The following is a 25,214-nucleotide window of genomic DNA, read 5'->3' as shown; positions in this document are numbered from 1 at the left end:
CCCCAAATTCCCAAATTTATACCTTTAGTCCAGCTCTCTCTCCTGAACTTCAGACTCATATATCCAAGTGTCCACTTGACATCTTCAGTGTTTGTTTAATAGACATGTCAAACTCACCACGTCCCAAGTGGAAAGACTGATCCTCTCTTCTCCTTCCCTAAAACTGCTCTTTCATTAATATTCCCCTCCTTAGTTGAAGGTAATAGCATCCTTTTAATCTTGAGGCCAACGACTTTGGTGGTGTTCTTGATTCCTTTTTTTTGGTCCCTCTTCCATCCTGTCAGTAAAGTCTGCTGTTTTCACCTTCAAAACTAATCCAGCATCTAACATCCAGCCATCTCTCACTACCTCCACTGCTACCACCTAGTCTGAGAGACCATTTCTTCCCACCAGGATCCTTATAAACATCTGAACTCTCTTGTAGACTTGGACTCTCTGCTTCTACCCTTAACTTCACACAGCAGCCCAAGTAATCCTTTCAAAATATAACTCAGATCATGCAACTCTGCTCAGAATCTTCTAATGCCTCATTTCACTCCGAATAAAACCTAAAATCCTTACAAAAGTCCTTATGCTTGGAAGTAATCTGTACTCCCACACCCTCCCCTTTCAGAACAAATCCCCTACTGTTTATCTTCTCTCTCAGTCACTCTTCCTAATGCCTGGTGCCTTTGCTGTTCCGAAAAGACAGGCAGGCTCTCTTTAAGAAATCACCTCCCCTTCCCTAGATATTGTGTAAGGCTAAGGACATACCACCTTTAAGCCTCACCTTATCAAGGATGCTTAACTACCCTACTTAAAAATGTTATTCATAGCTTCCCCCATTCTCCTTCCTGTTACATTTTCCCATAGACCTTTTGACCTTAACAGTCTATATAATTTACATACTTATATTTTTTGTCTCTCTTTTTCTTTCTTTCTTTTCTCTCCTCCTACCCTCCCCCCTCCCCTCCCCTTCCTCCTTCCCCTCCTCCTCCTCTTCCTCCTTTTGGTTTGGTCTGCTGTGTTCTCTGATGAGTCTCACATTCCTCTAGTGTGTAGGTACTCAAGAAATGATTACTGACTAAGGCTCTGCCAACGAAAGGCCCAACTGCCACTACACAATATTCCTGAGATGTCAAGGTCACGGACTGATGTGGGCTCCCGGCCAGCCCTGACCAGCTCCTCACTCAACTGAATCTCCACTCTGGCCATCCATGAGGCCTAATGAGGGGCGTGGAGGAGACACCCCCTTTCCCCTAAGTGGCAAGTGCAGGTGATCCAACCGCTCTTTATCTGTGGGAACCTCAGTTCTTCTTTTTAATGCCTTCTCTCGGAAATCCGCAGCCGTCATCGACCCCCGGCCCACCGCCTCTCTCCTAGCCTTTCCAGAGGCTGAGGCCTTGACCATGAAGAGGAGCTGATGCTGGCCGCCCTCGTCAACCCTCAATAACCGCGCGTGTAACGGCGCCTTGCCGCCAGCAGGGGGCAGGAACTCCGGCTGAGTTTCCCCGCCGGGCCCCAGCTCCTCCCCAGGTCTCCTCCTTCTTCGTGCGCGGAGTGAGGAAGGACGCCAGGGCCCGCCCCGGGAATCTGTGGGCACGTGGCCGTGGGTGGTGACGCGGTGCTGGATTTCGATTCGGGAGAGCCAGGCTGCCGCCCGGGATGATGTTCTTCGAGCTCCCGGACTCCTTGAATAACACTCGGGCGGCGCGGCCCCTGAGCCCCGAGACACCGGGCCCGCCCCGTTATTCCCCAGGTCCCTTCGCCCCCAGGGCCTCCGCCACCGCGGGGTCTGGTCACGGCTCGCGGGGAGAGGTCTGGAGGTTCTACAGGGAGGGCCTCCCGCCTCCTCCAGAGGCGCAAACCCCGGACCCCGGGGGCACAGCCGGGAACCAGGCGCTGCCGGGAGAGGGGGTTGCGGAGGAGGGGAAACCCCAGCTCTTGCCCCGCAGCTTCGCCCTCTCGGGCGGGTCCCGCTGTCGCCGCCGCCAGAGCCGGCAGGGGGCGCCTCGCCACCCTTCCCGCGCGCCCGGGGACCAGAACGTGACCTCCTGGTTCTTCCGTAGAGGTGGCTTACCAAAGGCTCTTCGAAATTCTGAGGAACACTGCGCGAAAGTAAGCCAATAGGCTTCGGATAAAGAGCGCCTACTGTGTACCACGAGCTCTCCATCCTGTCGGTGGTTAGATGTGCGGAAGGCGAGGGTGTGTGCTTCCGTCTGCGGGGCTGCTGCGGGGTGACAGGTGGGGGTGTCTGGGTCAACTCAAGGTTTCATCGCGGTGGTACTTTTAAGTTTTCTTCCTAACGTCATTGTCTGGACTTTCTATTTACCAGGATCTTCCTTACCGACCGAGAAGGGGCTGCAATGAGGTAGTTTCTTTGACTTTTTCCTTTATAGCTATGTATGCATCGCACATGCAAATTGTAAGTGTAAATGCAATACTGAGAAACAAATCTGATAAAAAGGATGTTTTCCTTTGGTCGTTGTTTGTTAGGCCCCAGTATCTTTTCCAGACGCAGTTCAGTTTTTTATGTCCCTTCACCGCCTTTATCTATTACATAGATTTAAGTATTAAATATTATTAATATATTTGATGGAATATGATTCAGCCGTCAGAAACATGAAATCTTGGCATTTGCAACAACTAGGTGGAACTGGAGGACGTTATGCTAAGTGACAGAAGTCATTCAGAGAAAGACAATTATCGTATGATCTCACTGATCTGTGGAATTTAAGACACAAAGCAGAGGATCATAGCGGAAGAGAGAAAAAAATAAAACCAGAGGAAACCAGAGAGGGAGACAAACCATACAGACTCTTAATGATAGGAAACAAATTGAGGGTTTCTGGAGGGGAGAGGAGTAGAGGGATGGGGTAACTGGGTGATGGACGTTAAGGAGGGCACATGATGTAATGAGCACTGGGGATTTTATGAGACTGATGAGTCACTGACCTGTACCTCTGAAACTAACAATAATTATATGTTAATTGTTGAATTTAAATAAAAAATTTCAAAATAATAATGTTCAAATATATTATTACAAAAAAATAAAAATAAAAGTTTATTGACAGGGCACATGGGTGGCTCAGTGGGTTAAGCGTGTGCCTTCAGCTCAGGTCATGATTCTTGCATCCTGTGTTTGGAGCCCCTGGTCTTGAGTGGTCAGGCTCCCTGTTCAGTGGGGATGTCTGCTTCTTTCTTGACCTCTGCCCCTCTCCCTTGCTCACATGCTCTCTCTCTTTCTTTCAAATAAATAAAGAAAACATTCAAAAAAGTTAATTAACATGTATACATGTGCATGTGTTCCCTCATTTTCCTTCACAGATAATAACAATTATATGCAATGTAGTACACTGTTTTCTCTTTCCCACTAAGAATATATTTTGGACTTATTTCATGTCAGTAGCAAAGGTGTACTTGGTTCTCTTTGCATAGTATTCTGTTGTAAGGATATGAATCATATTTTAACCAGTTTCATGTTCAGGACATTGTTTGTTTCCCAACTTTTACTAGTATAAACCACTTAAGAGGTATATACTGGAACAAAACAGCAGCAGGAAGCCCCATGGATTTATCTGTAGCTCACGTGCTGTCCATAAATCCCTTTGCATTTTACTGTCTTTCCTGGAGATAAGTTCTGAAGCTCCCACATGAGTGTGGGTTCTGGGGGCTGTGGGTTGACAACAGGAAACCCTTGCAGATGCACTTGCTGTTACCAGACCTAAGGAAGCCTAGGAAAAGTGAACATTCTGGGTACAACTGAGTAGTTGTTTGTATTATGATTATGGTTTTTTTCCTTTTCAAAAAAAATTTATTTCTTTTCAGGTTAATAGTATTCATTGTTTTTTTTTTTTTAAAGATTTTATTTATTTATTTGACAGAAAGAAATCACAAGGAGGCAGAGAGGCAGGCAGAGAGAGAGAGAGGGAAGCAGGCTCCCTGCTGAGCAGAGAGCCCGATGTGGGACTCGATCCCAGGACTCTGAGATCATGACCTGAACCGAAGGCAGCGGCTTAACCCACTGAGCCACCCAGGGGCCCCAGTATTCATTGTTTTTGCACCACATCCAGTGCTCCGTGCAATCTGTGTCCTCCCTAATACCCACCACCTGGTTCCCCCAACCTTCCACCCCCTGCCCCTTCAAAACCCTCAGATTGTTTTTTTTTGTAATGGATATCTGAGAAATCAGTATCAATTGGATTAAGAGTCTCATGCTCTACCGACTGAGCTAGCCAGGCATATCAATTGGGTTAGACTTTGGTCTTTTAATAGTGGAGACAGTTAAAATAAGCCATTTTAGTATATGGCAGACAAACTAAGGTACTAGGATGGACAGCTAGCTTATTTTTACATTCACTTGGAGCATATTCTGGAGCAGATTGAAAGTTCCCATTTGTAAGACAATTTATCTAAATTGCCTCACTGAACCCTCACACCAGACTACAAGGTAGTTCTGACTGTCCCCATGCTAGAGATTGTCCCGAGGCTCAGACAGGGTGGTGATAGCAGGGAGCAGCAGAGTCCTGAGGGGCTACTTTCAAGCTCCAGTGCTCTTCCTTGGGCACTGCTGCTCAGAGGGAGGCAGGGCGTGGTGGGGTTAAGGTCAGTTCTGCCCATTCAGGCTGCCTCTGAGTCTCATCTCTAAGAAGGGTATATCATCCAGACTGAACTACCTGGCTTGTCAGGGCTTTGTTTCCTAGGTAGTCATGTTTCCTTAACAAAATGTATTTGTAGAATGTGACAGATGGAACTAGCCTCTGTTCCAATGGTTTTCTCACCTTTCACACCCCTGTCATCTCCAGGTGCAAGCTGTGTTTATTTATTTTTTTTCTGATTTATTTTTATTTTTATTTTTTGAGATTTTCTTTATTTATTTGTCAGAGAGAGAGCACAAAGCAGGGGAGAGGCAGGCAGAGGGAGAGGGAGAAGCAGGCTCCCCGCTGAGCAGAGAGGCCAAATGGGGCTCCATCTATAACCCTGGGATCATGACCTGAGCCAAAGGCAGACATTAAAAGTCTCAGGTCATGATCCCAGTGTCCTGGGATCGAGCCCTGCCTCAGGCTCCCAGAGAGCCTGCTTCTCCCTCTCCCTCTGTTGGTCTCCCTACTTGTCCTCTCTCTCTCTGTCAAATAAATAAATAAAATCTTTAAAAGAAAAAGAAAGGAAAAAGAAAAAAATGTATTGAAGAAATAATTGATGGTCTGACATCTCTGTGTGTCTAGATTGGCTGAAGGAATTTTAGGAGTGCGTGGATGCTGCAAAAACTACAAGCTCTGGACATCACACTACGGAACTTAAATAAAATATCAAGGCTGCCATAGAGTGCACCCAAAATACTTAAAACTCCAAGAAACGAAGGTAGACTTCTGGAAAAGTGAAGCTATGTTTCCTGTGAGAAAAAATGATGTTCTTCCTCATCCTGAGTGATTTGATCAGTGAACTTTCCAGAACAGGACGTTCAATAGAACCAAGGGAACTATGTACCCTACTATGCCATCCTTTCTGATCTTGTTTCTCAGGTCTCCCTAGACCTACTTCCTTGATGCCATATCCATAATCTCCATATCCATAATCTTACTTCTTTTTTAAGAGATTTACTTATTTATTTGAGAGAGAAAGAGAGAGAGAGATTGATCATGTGCAAACAGGACGGGCAGAGTAGGAGAGAGAGAGAGAGATTCCTAATCAGGCCCTTATTGGGCACAAAGCCCAACACAGAGCTTGATCCCAGGACCCTGAGATCATGATCTGCACTGAAATCAAGAGTAGGCCCCTTAACAGACTGAGCCACATAGGAGTCCCTCTCCACTGCACTTAAGAAAAGGGAGGGGCACCTGGGTGGCTCAGTTGGTTGAGCAACTGCCTTTGGCTCAGGTCCTGATCCTGGAGTCCTGGGACAGAGTCCCACATCAGACTCCCTGCTCGGCAGGGAGTCTGCTTCTCCCGCTGACCTCTCTCCTCTCATGCTCTCTCTCTCTCTCTCAAATAAATAAATAAAATCATTAAGAAAAATTAAAAAAAAAAAAGAAAAGAAAAGGGAGACTGCAGGATTTTCTTCCTGAGTCCACTCTGGTAGCAGAAAGAATAAGGACTGGAGGCCAGGAGACCTGGGGTCTAGTATCAGCTGTGCCACTATGTAGCAGCACTTAACCTTTCTGAGATTCAGGCTGTTCCTCTGTAAAAGTGGGGATTACATTATCTCAGGGATGGCAAGTGGAACACACACAATTACGTCCATCCTGCCTTCAACGGAGGCTACTGTTCAACCACATCGCTTATTAGAATTTTTTTCTGCAGTGTTCTAGGCAGGCCCATCCCATTAAAGTGGATACTCGAGTATTCTACTTATTCTCCTGCAATTTAATAATCCTTACAGACCCCTCTAGCTCCTAAATGGAAGGTTCCAACTTTCCAACTAAGAGATGGCCATTTTTGTGATCTGGTAATAGCTCACTCAATAAAAGGAAAAGGAAATTTAGGATCATAATTTCAGCCCCTACTCCTGCCCAGCCAGGGTCTGAGCAGGATTTTCTTGAGGTCACCCTGTCCTTCCTTCCATGCCAGAGAGTTTGGTATTTGAGCTCACCCTCCATCAGCTCACCCAGCAGGACAGTCCCAGACTGTAGCTCCCTTTCATCTCAAATAGCCCATACTTAACAGCTTCATATTTGGCAGCAAGGCATCTCTGAGAAAAGGAATGATCTCAGGTCACTGAAAACCAAGAATCAGGAGCAAAGGCATGTAATGATTCTATTCGATGCTTACCAAATCTACCCAGATTTATAGTTCTCACCCGAGCAGGAATGCAATCACATAGACGGTACCAGATGGCGACAGCTTCAGAAATCCAGGTGGTTGCAACAGTGTTTTATTGAAAGAAGCAGTGAAGTGGTTCACACGGGCCCCCCTCCGCCCCCAAACCATGCAGGGGCAAATGCTGGGCAAGAATGTGTGTGTATTTGGGATAGGAGCCCTGGCTGGAGTTCTTTCTCTAAGAGGAAGGAGGGGAGAGGGGAGAAGCAGGTGCCACCATGAGGGAGGTGGGGAATCTCGCTGCTCTGGCCTCAGGTGCAGACCTACACAGAACCGTCAAAGTGGACTAACTCAGGTACATGTATCTGTCTATACGTACAGGCCACGATGATGGATTTCTGTAGCTGCTGGGTCTCATAGTCGCATTTGGGGTATTTGGAGCCTTTCTTCAGGCGGCAGTCGGTGATGCGCATCTTGGAGCTGCTTTTGTAGCAGTTGGACTTCCCGTTCTTGCAGCGGACATTTTCCTGGGAGCAGATGGCCTCGACCTTATGCAGAGGCTCGTGGATAAACGTATTCACTGGCTTGCACTGTCCAACCGTCATACTCCGGCGCTTCATCATTTCATTGCAGTAGCCGGCAGTGACAGTGGAGGTGTTTGGGTCCATGTGCTGCCGCTGGAACTTCTCGGCCTGAGACTCCTTGGCCAGCGAAGGCTGGACACAGCCAAGCACCAGCAACACCAGGACCAGTGGTGGGAACAGGATGAAGAACCTCTCCTGAGCCATGGTGGTCTCACTCCTCTGGAAGAGCCTAGCCAGGAAAGGGAGAGAGGAGAAAAAACATTGCCTTCGAAAGAACCCCAGCTCCTACCTGTGGCCTCCCTGGCTCACAGTCTCCATTTGGGTCAGTCAGAAAGGTACCCCTCCTCCTGTGCAATTTTTCAAGGAATGAGATGCTCACATACACTCTTGTCTAAGAGCATTTAAGTCCCACTAGCTGGAGAGAGGTGGTCTTCGCCTCTGGGTGGTGACCTGACAGTGAACTAAAATCCTACAGTCCTTTGTCTGAATATTAGAGGTAAAATTTAAAATCCATTTGAGGAGGCACCTGAGTGGCTCAGTCTGTTAAGTGTCTGCCTTGAGCTCAGGTCATGATCAAGTGTCCTGGGAATAAGCCCCACCTCCAGCCCAGCTCCCTCCTCAATGCAGAGCCTGCTTCTCCCTCCCCCTCTGCTGCCACCTCTGCTTGTGCTTTCTATCAATCTCTGTCATATATAAAAATAAAATCTTTAAAACACTAAAAAATAAATAAAGTACATTTGAAAAATAAACACATTTATACCCAGTGCTCAAGGGGCTTAGCAGAAAATCCTTTTGAATAAACCGTGAACTGAACGGCATCCCTGAACTACCACCATGACCTGCAGAATCATGACGGACAGGGACCTGTTGTCCTGCAACGCAAGGGAAAGAGCCAGTGCCTAACACCAGGATCACAAAGGGATGCCATAGTATTCCCAAGAGAAATGCTTCCCTCCCACAGTGTCATTGGTTCCCAGCAGCCCACATGCTCCATCCCCATACTGGTCCCGTCCAAGCTTTCTCAGGTGCTAACCTCAGCCACCCTGGTCCCTCCAATCCAACGCATAAATAGAAGGAGTCCCAGAGATCTCCTCTTCAGCCACTGACCTGGATCTCTAGCTTGGTCCCTAGGGCAGAGCAGAAGGCCAGTCTCTGTGATCCCGGGATCCCTGGGGAGGGAATCTTATACAGATTACAAAGGGGCTTGGCTTCCAAGGAAAGATAGGTGGGAGGAGCATCTTGGTTTCACTTTAGAGGGAACCAAGGATCTTGTAAAGAAGGACATTGTAGGGAATCATCTACACCACTCTTTTTTCAGGACTGCTGGAAAGGGTGAATCTTGGCCACTACAGTACTGAGGTCTGAAACCCAGTAAAGTCTTGGTCATCTCAGGGGGCCATTTTCACCAAAAAGCGCTTGGAGGTTTGCAAAGGACACATAAACATGTGATCCCTAGAGCAGCAGAGAGGGGGAGGTCTTCTGTCTCCCCAAGAGTGGCGTGGCTGGAATTCCAACAACACCTTTTCTGTGGGGAAGAGAGTGGGGCATCCAGGTGTCCCCCAATGGAAGGCTGCAAGGACCTGAGGTCTGGGGAGGGGCGTGGGCAGTAGCCGGGCAGGGAGGAGTAGGAGACCTGCGACCTTACCCAGTGCTGGCTACTTCAGCTCTCCTGGATGTGGAAGGTGGGTGTGTGGCAATTCTTGGCCACAGCAACTGCTCCTGGAAGGTCAGAGTGGAAGAGAGGAACTAAAGTCAAACCAAGTCCTCAAGGGATGTCAGGCTGGCTCAGTCACCAGCGCATGGTTGATCTCATGGTTGCAGGTTTGAGCCCCATCCTGGGCTCAAACAACAACAACAACAACAACACCCTCAAATCCCTTTTGGAGAAAAAAGTAAAGAACACCATATTTCTTAGCAGCAGAATTCCCTCTGTCAACTGAGAAAGTAGGAAAAACTGAACAAGAACAAAAGCCTTTACTGGGAAGTCTCAGGATTGTGTTTTTTGGAGCAATGCCTCAAAAGCTCTCTCCTGTACAGGAAGAGCAGAGTGTTGGGGATAAAGGGTCGGGGACAAGTACCTGACTTGCATCAGGGAGCCGAAGGCTCTGACAGACTGAGCCCTGCTGATTTACGCTTGGGTTGATTAATGCATTGCTGTTACCACAACACACGATTTCTGATTTGCATGAATTAATCATCTGTCATCAGAAGGCCACACTGGCAGTTTTATGACCCAGATGCCAGGGGTCCCGTTGCCTTTATACGCTACTGCTTATAAAACAATTACTGTGTCTGGCCAGTTCAAAAGGTCTTTCCGCCCAGTTCAAAACTTCACTACAAGGGGAAATGGAGCTTCAAGATGGAGTCTGTCATGCCCGGAAATTTTATACGATTTCACACCTCCTAAAAAGAGACCTGTCTTTTCTGGGTGACAATTTCCATTCCTCTGGAATGAGAATAATCATAATTCCCTTCTTGCTCTGGATTTAGATGGTCTCAGTCCAAACTGATTTAGCACCTGAGGAGCTGGGCAACTCCCAGAAGTGAATTTCTTTTCCTGTTCCTCCGTTTCCTCGACCCAGAAATGGGGATGATGATAAGTATGTCTTAGGTTTATTATGAGGACAAAATAAGGTAGGATGGGCAGAAGGCTTGGAGAGGTCCTTGGAAAGCATGATAAATGCTAGCTCTAGTGAAGGCTCACATAGGGTGCTATTGACATCCTCCATAAAGAATCTGTGTCATTGACATGGGCCATCTCTGACTTCCTAAGAAAGAGGTGGTGAAGTAAAAACCTTCCAGGCTTTTTTTTTTTTTTTTTTTGGCAAAAAACCTGAACATGAAAAAGTAGGCCGTTTTGAAGCCCCGAGGAAAGGAAGAAAGGGGAAGAGGAGAGAAGAGAGGGACCTTAGTAGAAAGAACAGAATTCTTTAAAGGAAGAATTTTTATTATGTTGCCACATGATATCCAAGAACTCCTTCCGAAGTCAGCATGACTTGCTAACAAGTATGAATTGGAAAGTGCCAGTGGGGTGAGGAAGATGTGGTATGGTGTGAACTTTTACTTTTATGTAATTTGCCCAGCACCCTACCCTTCACCCAGGTTTGGTCTGTCTTTGTCCTTACATAGCACGCATATCATCTGGAGTGGTGTTGGGAGGAAAACTTCCCTTAACCACTGAGGTTCATGTCAGAGAGCCTGCAATGTCCCTGATAAAAAAAGACTGACAGGAAAATAGACAATGTTTATACACACGCCTGTGTCGGAGCTCAATGAAGTGGCTCCCTGAACAGCAAGGGATAGGGGTTTCTAGATTAACGTCATAGGGGAAGGAAGGGTGGGAAATAGGATATAAATGGGGTCTTGCTTTTGTGTTTCTGGGGAAGATAAATGAGCTTTTAGGGAACAATTGGGAAGTAAGACAGTTTGTGATAATGTTTGCTTATGTAGGCATGAGTCGCCTGTTCTCTTCCAGGCTGTAAAACTTCCCCATTGGAGATCTAGGGCAGTTTCACTCTCAGAAGATTGCCTTTATTCAGGTAAGAGAATCTCTGAGGGATGCCTGGTGCCTCAGTTGGTTAGGTGTCTAGCTCTTGATTTCAGTTCAGGTCATGATCTCAGGGTCTTGGGATCCAGCCACCATCAGGCTTCTCCCTGTCACCGGGGAGTCTGCTTAAGATTCCCTGTCCCTCTCCCTCTGCCCCTCCTCCCTTACCTCTCAAAGATAAAATAAAATAACCACTTAGAGCTGAGCAGGTGAAAAGTTAGTGACTTCTACATCAACCACTTTTTAAGGGATAGGTACATGTTACCTTGCTCTCTCTCTCCTGCTTGCTTCTGACCAGGGACAGAGGACTGCCCCTTCCTCTGGTTCATTGTGCCATTAATTCATTCTCTCCCCACAACTCTCCATCTCCCCATTTCTGGGAACTGTAAGTAAGAAATCTTAAGACTTTGCTTCTGTATCTATGTCCTGAAATGGTGACCTGGGTTTTTCACTCCCCAAAGTGGTAACTGGAATGCCGAGGGAGTAAGCTGACTGTGTGGATGGGCTTTCCCCTCTTCAGCACATCATAATCTTAATTGAATACACTAGCTCTGATTTCTCAACACACCAACATAGAATTATTTACCCTGCACTTTGGAATGAAGATAAAATAAGGAATTTGCTGGCAAAACAATAAAATAAAACAAAACCTAATAGAGTTTATAACTTCATTAAAGCAGCCCTCCACTAAAAATATTTCTAAGCATGGATTTCAGATTACAGAGAAAAGCTACTCAATGGAAATATGAAATTCAGGAAGGAATAAAAAGAAGATGATGACAAATATGTGAACAAATCAAAGATGTCTTGAGTATAGAAAGCAATGGTGTGTTGTTAAGAAGATAAAATTAAAATAAACATCAGTAACATAACTTGGAAGTGATGTGAATTGCCAAGTGTTCAGGAGATGACTAAAAGTACTGATTAGACTTGTCTATGTTTACTATGCATTCGAGAATTTCTAAGGTAAACAATGAAAAGATTTGAATCATAGGGTTTGCATTCCAAACTAACAGAAGGAATAAGTAGACTGTGGATCAGCTAGGATAGTCTAGGTTGTGCTGTGGTAACAAACAATCTTAAAATTTCAGCAGTTTAAAGTTTCTTACTCATTTACTGCTGTGTGTCTATCCTAGTCCAGCCAATGGTATCTGCCTGCTGTAGTCACTTGGGAAAACAGGCTGACACAGGCTTCATCTTGACACACAGTGTCATAATCACAGAGGCAGAGGAAAGACAATATAACACTGGGATGCCCAGGTGGCTCAGTCGGTTAAGCAACCTGCTCATGACTTTGTCTCAGGTCATGATCCTGGGTCATGAGATCAAGCCCTGAGTTGGGGTCTGGGATGAGCATGGGGCATGCTTGAGATTCTCTCTCTCTCTGCCTTCCTCCCACTCACTCTCTCTGTCTCTCCCTATGTAAATAAATAAAACCTTAAAAAAAAAAAAACCCCAGCACCCCACAGGACACTTTTTTTTTTTTAAAAGATTTTATTTATTTATTTGACAGAGAGAAATCACAAGTAGATGGAGAGGCAGGCAGAGAGAGAGAGAGAGGGAAGCAGGCTCCCTGCTGAGCAGAGAGCCCGATGCGGGACTCGATCCCAGGACCCTGAGATCATGACCTGAGCTGAAGGCAGCGGCTTAACCCACTGAGCCACCCAGGTGCCCCCCCACAGGACACTCTTAAAATTTCTGCTGAAAGGGGCACATGTCACTTCTATTCACACTTCATTGACCAGAGAAAGCCTCATGTTAACATTTAAATACAAGGCACAGAGAAATAGGATCTTTCTAGGTGCCTGGAACAAGAGAACTATTTGTGAACAGCTTTAATGGCTGTCGCTGAATGACAGACAAATAACACCTATAATCCAAGAGAAGAGAGAAACGATAAGAAATAGAAATGCCAGACAAATGAGACACATAGAAAAGGCAAAATAAGATAGTAGATATTCACAGAGGAGAATAAAAGTGAAAAATTACATTATATAAATGGGCTAAATGGTCCAGTTAAAGATAAGATTGATAGTGGGGAAAAAATTAACACTCTCCCTTTCTCTTTCTGTCTATGTGCACGTATGCAGAGAGAGTAGGCACACACACCATGCGTATATTTATATATACATAACATTATTTATATATAAGATATGTATCTATCCTACAATTTTAAAAAATATTTAAGAAGGAAATATTTATTAAATGATGACATGTAATAATCAGGAGATCAATGGAGCATTTGCTGGAGTACTTTCAGAGCTCCCTTATTTGAATATATTAAAGAGAAAGTCAGAGACAAAGAAATGGAGTTAACAAGGAGGCTGACAATGAGGGGATGGAGCAAATCTGTGCACTAGTGTGATGTGGGTGACAGGAGAGAAGGTGACTTGAAGGGGTGCACATCTTGAGGAAAGTCAGTACAGCAGAAGATACTGAAAATATAGCACAGAGATAGAGCATAGCTCCAGGAAGGAGGCTGACATGGATAGAGGAACAGGAGACTTTCTTGTCTGTGAGGATGGTGGAAAGGGGGAGGTGGGTACCAGACAAGGAAAAGGATGCAGCTGAGAAACAGTGAGGTTGACTAAGAATATGAGCCGCAGAAGAATGTCCTTTCCAGCAATGGGATTTTCTCCAAGGAGTGAGACTTGAGTCTTGTTTGCCTCAGACCTCTGTTTTAAAACAGGGTTCAGGAGGCGCCTGGGTGGCCTTAAACCTCTGCCTCCGGCTCAGGTCATGGTCTCAGGGTCCTGGGATTGAGCCCCACATCGGGCTCTCTGCTCAGCGGGGAGCCTGCTCCCCCCTATCTCTCTCTGCCTGCCTCTCTGCCTACTTGTGAGCTTTCTCTCTCTGTAAAATTAAAAAAAAAATCTTTAAAACGGGGTTCTGAGAATGTCTGCATCATCTCCGTTGTCCTCTAGGTCATGAGAACAGTTATCCCGTGTAGAATGAGTCTGTGACCCATTACTGAGAGACCTCATTTCCCATACATTAAATCACAGTTGCAGTATTTATCTTCATTACACAGATTAAAATGTGATATCAACCTCTCAAAATTTTTCTCAAGTAGTTAGACATACAACCCAGTTGTCATTTCTTTAAGCACATACAATGTGATATTCATTTCCATAAACCATTCTTGAGAATTTGACTAGAGCCTGTAGAGTGAGGAGACCATATGTATTAGTTGCAGCTTCATGACTGGTATGTTATGTTCAGGAAAAATTTTTCACCTCTCTGGACCTCAGTTTTGTCATCTATAAAACACACAAGGTGGATGATTGGCAAAGCACTAATAAAAGGGAATTTAAATGCATAGGGACTGGAGTGTGTTTGGATGGGGCTGTGGAATCAGTTCACCTTTTTAATTATTCCTGAAACTCCAACTTGGATTTTTCTGGTTGAGTGCAGATGAATACCTAAAAGTCCTGTATTAGGATTTTAAAGATCAGTAATATATCAACTTATGTATTTGTTTCCTTATCTGTAAATCAGGAATAATTAAAGTACCGTATTCTAAGATGCTATAGACTGAATGTTTGTTTCCCACCCGCCACCCCAAATTTGTATATTAAAACCCAAGTCTCAATGAGATGGTATTTAGAAGTGACGCCTTTGAGAGGTGATTATGTCATGAAGGTGGAACACTAGTGGATAGGATTAGTGTCCTTACAAGAGAGACCACGGAGAGCTCTTTTAGCCCTCTATCATGTGAGACTGGTTCATAGCTATGAAACCATAAATATGCCCCTGTTGGCCGAAGCCCATCCCTATTTATGCTCATTCCCTTGACTAATAAATGATAATGTCCCTCTGCACTCCCAAAAGTGTCCCAATTCAGACAGTAAATTATATGGTCACTCTATTGAAAACACATAGTAAGCCCTAATAGAATTTCTATATTATTATTATCACTACTGATATTGTTCCTTCAAGAGTCAAAATTAAAAGTTCAGTTTTAATTCTGATTTAGTAGAGGTGACAGTGATTGATGTTTCTGATTGGGAGGGAGGGATAGACTGACAATCTCTAAATTCTATCTTTATTTTTTTAAAAGATTTATTGATTTATTTGACAGAATAAGCAGGGGGAGCATCGGAGGGAGAGGGAGAAGCCGGTTCACTCCTGGCATGGAGCCCACGATGTGGGGCTTGATTCCATGACCCTGGGATTATGAATGACCCAAAGGCAGACAGCTAACTGACTGAGCCACCCAGGTGCCGTAACATCTGTCTTTATAGAGAATCAGAGATCAGCGAAAATGGAATGGGTGTATCAGGAAAACACAGGCAGATCTGGACCTGGACATCACAGTAGGCACACTAAGATTTACTCTGGGGTAACCGTAAGAGGGCACTGAGACATCCGAAGCAGAGCCCCCGAGAGAGCCTTGGGATAACCATGTACAACCGAGTATAACTCATAGGGACGATGATGGGAAATATAGCTGTACCTGAGTCTCCCTGGGGGAAAAATGGGACAGACAAGTTTGTAAATAGGAAGCGAAGGGAGTGAATGAAGGCTGGAGAAAGAGGGGTCTAAACAATGCAGCTTACCTTGCACCTAAATGTTGCCTTTGGCTACTCCCTTGTGTGTCGTAGACAGTAGAGTGGCCAGAAAGAGGAAGGGGGCAGATCCAGAGCAGGGTGTGTCTTATCTGCAGTCGCCTGTCTTGCCCTATCTCCAAAACTGCCTCTCAAGAGGTCTCCATTCCTGTTAGGTTCCTGGGGGAAGTTGCCTCAAGACACCTTCAAATCTCCCGGATGTACCCAGGCCTCAGAAAAACGGACCATTGGAGATAGCATTTCAGACCTGGAACTTGGTCAGCCAGCTCCCATGACCAGGGTTACAGCTGAAGAGTGAAATCATTACTGGCTTAAGTTCTCAGGGAACAATGTAGTTTTTGTTTAACATTTCTGAGTGCTTGTTGATTGATCAAGTTTCAGAAAATACTCTCTTCCAGTGAAAAGTGTTTAGACTGGTGTAGGAGTAAGTCAGGGAGGTCTGGGCTTTGTCCTGACCTTCCACTGACCTTTCAGTCCCTTGAGAGGATGGCCCTTGTAATCAGTTCATCCTATCCAATGACAAGTCTAAGGAAAGAGAAGAGGGCTGTCTCTGGGATGGCCAAATAGATATGCCTGCTTATCTGCATGTTATCATCTTAGTCTCAGAAACACTTCCTGCTCCTGACTCTATTTCTACTTAACTTCATTTGTGACTTTGTGGAACATCATGTAGTGAGAAAAAGCATGGGCCTGAATTAGAGCCCCAATGCCACGGTATAGTCTACAGGTAAGTACATGGTGTTGCTTATGCATTGCTGTATAGCACACTTACTAAACACCAATACTTTCATTATCTCTGATTTTATGGTTTAGGTGTAAAACATCAGTCTTCAGTAGGGTTGGGTAGAGATAAGGGAAAAATTACGAACACATCCTAAACTTTTGGAGTTCATCATAGTGGTATGGGCAAAACAATTCTCAGACTATGTTAGATGTATTACAAGAGTGAGCAAATGAGCACAAGTGTTAATGTTGTGAAGAGCCAGGTTTCAACCTGGACATGTGTTTATAGAATAGGTGGAGGAAACAAAGGGAAGGAATAAACTTTTTGCTCCAGCCTCTTAGGTTCAGAGACTGGGAATGTAGAAGTTAAACTGTCAAAAGATAGACTAGCAAGAGAAAAAAACCTGAGTTACATACACATATACAGCACCAAGAGTGAACCCTAATGGATTCTCTGGACTTGGGGTGGTGTGTCAATGTAGGTCCATCATTTGTAATAAATGTACTTCTCTAGTGTAAGATGTTGAGAGTGGGGGACGCTGTGCATGGGGGGGCATGGGGACACAGGGTATATGAGAATTTTGCTTTCTGCTCATTTTTTTCTGTGGATCTAAAACTGTCCCAAAAAATGATGTCTACTTAGAAGGAAAAATTTAAAAGAGATGCTGATTTCTAAAAAAATTTCAAAGACCTTGACTTATTTCACTCAGCATCATCTCTTCCAGTCCTGTCTATGTTGATAGAAAAGTTGGATATTCATCCTTTCTGATGGAGGCATAATACTCCATTATATATGTGAAGCAGAGAGAGTCAATTATCATATGGTTTCACTTACTTAAGGAGCATAAGGAATAACACGGAGGGCATTGGGAGATGGAGAGGAGAAGTGAGTTGGGGGAAATCAGAGTGGGAGACAAACCATGAGAGACTATGTACTCTGAGAAACAAACTGAGGGTTTTGGATGGGATAGGGGTGGGGTGTTAGGTCAGCCTGTTGGTGGGTATTATGGAGGACATGTATTGCATGGAACACTGGGTGTGGTGCATAAACAAAATTTTGGAACACTGAAAAAAAATTAAAAATAAAAGAATGTCAATGCTAAAAAAAATTTCAAAGACGTAAGATACAGAGACTGTGGAAATATTATAGATTAAAGGTGGCTAAAGATACATGGCAACTAACTGTGACACCTGACACTGGCCTTGACCCCGAACTAGGGGAAGCACACAGCTTAGAGAGCATAATGTGATGCAGGAACGGCTTTTGCATGTGTAACCTCCAAGTCTGTACTTCCAGGCCCCCCACATGAGAGGAACAAACGCTGTCCTAAACAATCCCTACTGCTCAAATGCACACGAGAGGGAGGTGGAGATGAGTGGCCCTGGAGATTTAAAGCCATTGCTCTACACAGGAGGACCTAGAGTGGGGCAGGTGCAGTTTCAGGATTTGCCATAAGATGAAAAATGAGAAGACAACCTTGATCTTAATCAAGAATATGTGGACCGACCATGTGATTGATTAGAATCAATGAAACTCTCTTGAGAACAAGCTTTCAAGCTCTTGGACAGGCTGCACACAGTGTCCACGTTCCCAGAGAGGATAAGCTGTGTGCACTCTGTGTGGACAGACTTACCAGACCACAGTAAATGATGTTGATAAAGAAGGGAATTAGGCTTCTGAGAATGAAGGGAATAATCAGACAGAAGATCTTTATTCCATCAGTGGTCTTTCATGATCGTTGATGTGTGGGAACCCTGATTCTTTCAAAGACCAGCCCATGTATTCCACTTTTCTTGGTAGGAAGAAAACTGTATAGAGAGATCCAATGGATGGAGAGTCCACATTTTTCTTTCATAGTTCATAGTTCAGTGGCGCATCTCCCAGCCTTCTCTGCCGCTCTGTCATAATGGTTCTAAATCTCTGTTTGTATTTGAATGCAGTTAATTTTTTGTCTTTTCTCAGTATTGACGGTAAGTCAACATCTGTACAGAATTTGTCATTACTTAATATAGTTTGTTGTTGCCACCACTGCTGTCATTTCAATGTCTGTTGCTCTTACTTCCTGCTGCCAATGGTGGCGCTCTTTGAATGGCTTCTCCAGGGAAAGCATCACTCATCTCCTCATGATGTAAGGATGTAAGGCTCATTACATCCTTCTGTCTGAGGGGACCTCAGAACCCCTCAGACGTGTCACCTCACTCTCAGATGTGGAGAGAGCTGTTGACCTGGGATTTGACTGCTTGATCTTGTATAACTCCCTGGGGTGAGCTTATCTAAATTTCTTTCAAATGAGAGTCTACAGTCAATGTCATCTCATCCTTTAGGAAATCTATGCTTTCTTGGGGTACATGGGTGTCTCAGTGAAGCCCTCAGTGCTTGATTTCAGCTCATGTCATGGTCTGAGGGTCATGGGATTGAGCTCCATGTTGGGTTCCGTGTTCAGTTAGAATCTGCTTGAGATTCTCTCTCCCTCAGCCTCTGTTCCACTCCATTCCCCTGTTCCCACTCACTCTCTCTAAAATTAATTAATAAAATCTTAAAAAAATAAAAAGAAATCTAGGTTTTCCTTTTCCCATTTTCCTGAGGCCATGCCATCTCTATGACAAGAAATCCAGGAGCTGCTGACTCCTCAACCGGATTCCTTCTATTAGGTATTTTATTTCTTCTCTTTAGCCTTGTCACCACCATCTCATATCCCCTCACCTCTCCCTGACCATACCAACCTCTTTAGGGTGAAAGAAGATGCCAAGTTTTACCTGCTACAGGGCTTTTGCTCTTGTTATTTTTTCCTGCTTGAAACGTTCTTTTATATGACTGTGTCCTCATTTGACAGGTTTCACTTTAAATATCCCTTCATTAGAGTTCTACCCTGACCACGCTATCTGTGGTCCTTGTCTTAGTCTGTTCAGGATACTGTAGCAAGCCCATATACTAGATGGCTTATAAAGAACAAACATCTCTTTCTAACAGTTTAGGGGACTGGAAAGCCCAAAGTCAAGGCACCAGCAGATTTCATGTGTGCTGAGAATGCCACCATTTATAGATGGTTTATAGATGGCTACCTTTTTGCTGTGTCCTCATATGGTGGCAGGGCAGGGAGTTCTCCTGGGCCCCATTCCTGTGGGCTACACCCTCATGACCTAGTCACCTCTCAAGTGCTTGACCTCCTAATACCATCACATGTGGGATTTAACATTTCAAACATTCTGTCTGTAGCAATTCTGTTTTTCTACCCACCAGTTCCTCTATTCGATTAATTAGTCTAATTAATCTTTAATTAGTTAGTGGTCAATTAATCTTTACCAAAGCAAGTAAGACTATCAAAGGCAAAAAGACAGTCCCTTCAACAAATCTCTGGGAAAACTGGACAGCTACAATACAAAAAATGAAAACGGACCACTTTCTTTTACCAAACAAAAACAAACCCCAAATGGATTAAGTACCTAAATGTGAGACCTCAAACCATAAAAATACTAGAAGTGAGCACAGGCAGTAATTTCTTTGACATCATCTATAGCAACAAATTTCTAGATATGTCTCCTGAGACGAAGTAAAGGCAAAAATAAACCACTGGGACTACATCAAAAGAAAAAGGTTCTGCGCAATGAAAGAAACCATAAATAAAACTAAATGGCAACTGGGACACTTGGGTGGGTCAGTCAGTTAAGCATCTGCCTTCAGCTCAGGTCATGATCCCAGGATCCTGGGATTGGACACTCATCATGCTCCCTGCTTAGTGGGGATACTGCTTCTCCCTCTGCTTCTGCCTCTGCCTCTCTCTTTCTCTGTCTCTCATAATTGAATAAATAGAATATTTTTTAAAAAAGATTTTATTTATTCATTGGACAGAGAGATAGCACAAGTAGGCAGAGTGGTAGGCAGAAGGAGAGAGAGAAGCAAGCTCTTCACTGAGCAGGGACCCCGATGTGGGGTTCGAGCCCAGGACCCTGGGATCATGACCTGAGCCAAAGGCAGATGCTTACTTAACAACTAGGCCACCCAGGCACGCCAAGTATCAGGATTTTAATGACAGTTTTAATGATAACCTAAAATGGTCATCAGGCAAAATGTGCTTTCTTCCCAACACCAAACTGCTTTCTTAAGAAGGGATGGTAGGACACCAAGGGAGAAGTCAATGATGATTCTTCTTAGAGAAAAATATTTTTGCATCAAAATAGGGATTCTCTGATGGTGTGTGTTGTCGTCATCCTTCTGAAAGACATTGAAGAAAAAATGGCTGGGGCCCCTGGCTGGCTCAGTCAGAAAAGCATCCTGACTCTTGATGTAGGTGTCATGATTTTGAGCCCCACATTGAGTATAGAAATTACTTAAAAAAATCAATCAATCAATCAATCAATCTTTAAAAAAATATTGTAGTTGGGACCCCTGAGTGGTACAGTCAAAGTGACCGACTCTTGGTTTTTTTGTTTTGTTTTGTTTTAAAATTTATTTATTTATTTGACAGAGAGTGAGAGAGAGCACAAGCAGGCAGAGCAGCAGGCAGAGGGAGAGGGAGAAGCAGGCACCCTGCCAAGCAAGGAGCCCGACATGGGGTTTGATCCCAGGACCCCGGGATCATGACCCGAGCCGAAGGCAGCTGCCCAACCAACTGAGCCACCCAGGCACCCCCGGACTCTTGGTTTTGACTTATCTCTAGATCTCAGGGTCTGGAGGTCAAGCCCCACATTGGGTTGCACACTCAGCCTGGAGTCTGCTGGTTTCTCTCTTCCTCTCCCTCTGCACAATCCTCACACTTCCTTGCTCGCCCCATCTCTCTCTAAAATGAATAAATAAATCTTAAGAAGAATTACAGTTATCCAAAGGGTGAAGCATTTTTCTTGATCTTCTTGGGGAGAAAGAAGTGAATTAGCCTCATAGAAATCAGTCAAGAATTCTCTGAGCAACCCTGGGATTCCAAACATTCCTCTATCTGTATTACCCCCCTGGAAGAGGAGTCCAAAACTCGAGGTGAGTGTGTGGTCCCACTGCAGTAAGAAGAGGGTTTGATGAGGCTGGAAACAACCTCAACATCTGATGTAAGAAGGCAATATGTTAAATAACATCACTTTTTTTCTTTTTAGAGAAGTAACACATATTCAATTCAGAAATGTTAGGAATTTTGGAAAAATCACAAATCTTAAAAAAGACCGAAAACAAAAACAGGGGTGCTTGGGTGATTCAGTTGATCAAGTGGCTGCCTTCTGCTCATGTCATGCTCTCAGGGTCCTGGGATGGAGCCCCAAGTGGGACTCTTTGCTCAGCGAGGAGTCTGCTTCTCTCTCTGTGCACCTTACCCCCAGGTTGTGCATGTATGCTCTCTCCATCTCAAGTAAATAAATAAAATCTTTCAAACAAAGCAAAACAAAAACCCAAAAAACCTAGACAGCTGTAATCTCAACAAAGATAAACACTCTTTGTTTTCACAATTTCCATCAGTATTTTTTCTGATTGTATTTGAAATGAAAACGTGTGATAGGATATATAGCATTTTATTTTCTGCTTTTTTTGGTCATAACAATATAAACAGAATATTTTCCCATTTCTATAAGCTTTTTCCTGGTCTGTATTTTATAGTGGCAGCATTGTTTTCTAGGCAATGTAATGCCTAGATTTCAGTATTCTTGAACTTCCTTTTTTTTTTTTTTAAGATTTTATTTATTTGATAGACAGAGATTACAAGTAGTCAGAGAGGCGGGCAGAGAGAGAGGAGGAAGCAGGTTCCCTGCTGAGCAGCGAGCCTGATGTGTGGCTCGATCCCAGGACACTGAGACCATGCCCTGAGCCGAAGGCAGAGGCCTTAACCCACTGAGCTACCCAGGTGCTCCCCTTTTTTTTAAAGTTTTTTTTTAGTGATTCCTGGGTGGCTTGGTAAGTTAAGCACCTGCCTTCAAGTCAAGTCATGAACCCAGGATCCTGGGATCCAGTCCTGCATCAGGTTCCTTGCTCAGGGTGAGCCTGCTTCTCCCTTTGTTAGCTACTTCCCCTGCTTGTGCTTTCTCTCTGTCAAAGATTTTATTTACTTATTTGTGACAGAGAGAGAGAACATGAACATGCAGAGAGGAAGCATAAGAGGGAGTAGTAGATACTCAGGGGTACAGGGAACCCAACAGTGGTTCGATTCCAGGACCCTGAGAACATGACCTGGACACCCAGGTCACGCACAATGTCCTTGAACTTCAGTCTACTTTATCATTGGTCAAGAACAGAGAACTACATGTTTTGAACTTTACTATGCTCAGTGATTCTTATTTAATTAATTATTTACAGATTTCACAATTTCATGTGTTCATGGTCCCACATAACTGCTCATTGGTCTTAAAGTATCCAATCCTCGGTGTGCTCTGCTTGGCTAAGTAGTTATGTATAGGGTCTCATTATCCATAAGGAGTAGCACTCTGATTCCAATGTCCTTCACCTGACCTTAATTTTCTGAAGGGGATATGTGACAGGCAGCAGGACCAGGAAATATGTAGAAATTTATTCTCTATGAAAACATTCATCTTCATATTGAGGAGAAGCCATCTTTGTAGCATGAAACTAATCGAGTCCTCTGAAGACAACCAATGGAAAAAAGCACATTTACTAAAATTAGTGGTTGAGGCAATTACTGAACAACATATAGCTTAGGCATCAAAGATTTATATGAGGAGATTAAGCATACAGGATAATTATCTGCGTCAAGTGTCTGTCCTAGAGGAGGGAATGAGGACACAAAGAATAGGGCACCTGCATTTCTTGGACAGATACTCTTCTCTCCTGAACCAGACCCCAGGCCCCCAGCACCTCCATTCCCTGGGCCTGTCTCCATCTCTCCTTGCCCCTCCAAGCACTCCTGTGAGCAACTCACTCCATCATCACATCCTCCTGCCTTGTCACACATCTTTCTCTACCTTTCCCTTCTTTCCTTCCCTCCCGTCTCAGTGCCCTGGTCTAGCAGTTTCCCTTGGAGAGCTCTACAGACTGCAAATCTCATTTGGGGATTGCCAGTGTACTAATGTACCCTCAGAACAAGAAAATACATTTTTAAATACCCATTTCTTTTCTTTTTTTTTTAAAGTAACTTTTTTTAAAAAAAAATATTTTATTTATTTATTTATTTGTCAGAGAGAGTGAGCACAGGCAGACAGAGTGGTAGGCAGAAGCAGGCTCCCTGCTGAGCAAGGAGCCCAATGTGGGACTCGATCCTAGGACGCTGGGATCATGACCTGAGCTGAAGGCAGCAGCTTAACCAACTGAGCCACCCCGGCATCCCCATTTTTAAATACCCGTTTCTATTGTTAATTTTCTTTAGTGAGCTTGACCTCTCTACCTTTACTGCTCTTTAGCTGGAAAATGAGGTGTTTAGCACGAATGTCTTTAGGAGTTCTTTTCAGCTCAGACTTTATCTAGAATTTGAATACTCTGATTAGGGAATAAGGGTGTGTGTGTGTGTGTGTGTGTGTGTGTCTGTAGAGGAAAGGGTATGGGAAGTTTGACTGAGATGCATTACTTATCTATGTAAATCTGATTTTCCTAAATCATTACAAATTCATGCAGAAAAGGTATGATTATCTGAAATGAAATTGTCTTTACTTATAGACTGCATCACTATTTTAAACTATGCAAACCATTTTTTTAAGCTGATTTTATTCTAGGGGAGATGCCAAGGCCTGTGGCTCAGAACTGTTGTTCAACTGAACAAGAGAAAAGATCAGCTCAAAAGATAGAGGATGATTTCAAACCTCTAAGACCCTCTAGCTTAGAGGCCTGGAGAATACACAGAGATGCCTCTCAGTCAGCAGACATGAGTGTCAGAGTTTCCATCCTCAGCTGTCTCTGATAAAGTTTCTTCCCTTCATCTACCTTTGGTCTAATAGGCAGTCAAGAGGCCTGGAACATGACACCCGGGAGGAAACTTTGTTTGACAGGTGCTGTGTATCCTAACGTACCTTGGCTTCACTCCTCATGTATAGCCACCATAATTTTCCACTGAGCGTTGGAAATGAAGGGGTCTGACACTGCGTGGGTGTAGTGATTTCATTCTAGACTTTTTTATGAAGCCTCACAACAATGCTGTTCTGTCAGTAACCCCTTCCTCCACTTCCCTAGAGATGATACTGACTCTTACCTGTTCTCAGAATCTAGGGAATCTGCCATCCAACTGATTATATCCCTATCATAGAGAATTTTGCTGTTTACCTGGTAGAAAAGAAGGAGTGAGCTCCTACTCTGAGGCTTGGCTGGGATGGCTTGTATGTCCTCTGTCTAGTGCCAGCTGAGCCTGTTCCTGCAGCTCTAACTCAGGCTACAGAATTCCGGGTGACATCACTCTCCTGTTTCATCCATCGTCTGGGACAGCTGGGACACAGGGCTTCTCTCTCCTCATGGCCATCCACCCTCTAGGACTTTTTCCCCACAACCTCCACCATGAACTTGACTGCAGGGGAGCTGCTTTTTCCAGGATGCTCCAGTTTCCAAGGTGGTGAAACCAGAAACACCAAGGCTTAGACACAACACTTCATGCAGTCACTTCTGTTCCACTCTGTCGGTCCAGGTCAGGTACAAACCCAGCCCAGAGTCACCGGGGGGGGCACTGCCCAAGGGGATGAATGCAGAGAAGGGTTAAAGATGGGGGCCATTCTATCATGATCTCCCAGAGAATGAATGGCCAGTGCCCTAGCCAGGCCCCGTTGTGAGGTAACTGGTGCCTTCTAACACAGAGGCCCTTGTGCTTCTCTTGTCCCTGCAGGCCCCACTGCACTTCTCTGAGTCCCAGTCAGGTTCTTGAGCTCCTATAGACAACCTCTTAGGGCCTCCTGATATGTCAAGTTATAACAGGGTTGACTCATCATGGAGGAGAAATATCGATGCCTAGACCACCAGATCAAAAAGTCTTCATAAAGGTGGTCACTATGGATTCTTACTGAGGCCAGGCAATGACAGAACATCCTTGCAAAGGCCTCAAAGTCTGCTGTTTTCTAAATGCTACAAAGGCCCAGGCAATATTCACTTTGTGGTTGAGACGAACGCATGGATTGCACAAGAGTGATCACCACACAAGCTTAGTTTCTCCTAAC

At 44.5% G+C, this 25,214-nt stretch overlaps 1 protein-coding gene across 1 annotated transcript; it reads right to left on the bottom strand.

The window, feature by feature from the left end:
- Positions 1-6,834: 6,834 nt before the first annotated feature.
- Positions 6,835-8,488, bottom strand: LOC122892926 (ribonuclease pancreatic-like). Its single transcript, XM_044229598.1, has 2 exons — positions 8,427-8,488; positions 6,835-7,548 (listed from the first exon to the last, which is right to left on the bottom strand). Exon 2 carries the CDS (start codon positions 7,521-7,523, stop codon positions 7,059-7,061), a length of 465 nt encoding a protein of 154 aa, XP_044085533.1. The 5' UTR covers positions 7,524-7,548; positions 8,427-8,488; the 3' UTR covers positions 6,835-7,058.
- Positions 8,489-25,214: the final 16,726 nt, after the last annotated feature.

The sequence above is a fragment of the Neovison vison genome, chromosome 13, assembly GCF_020171115.1.
Source record: "Neovison vison isolate M4711 chromosome 13, ASM_NN_V1, whole genome shotgun sequence".
NCBI classification, from domain to species: Eukaryota; Metazoa; Chordata; class Mammalia; order Carnivora; family Mustelidae; genus Neogale; species Neogale vison.
Note: the sequence above shows the minus strand (reverse complement) of the source record. Positions and strands in the feature narration are given on the sequence as shown.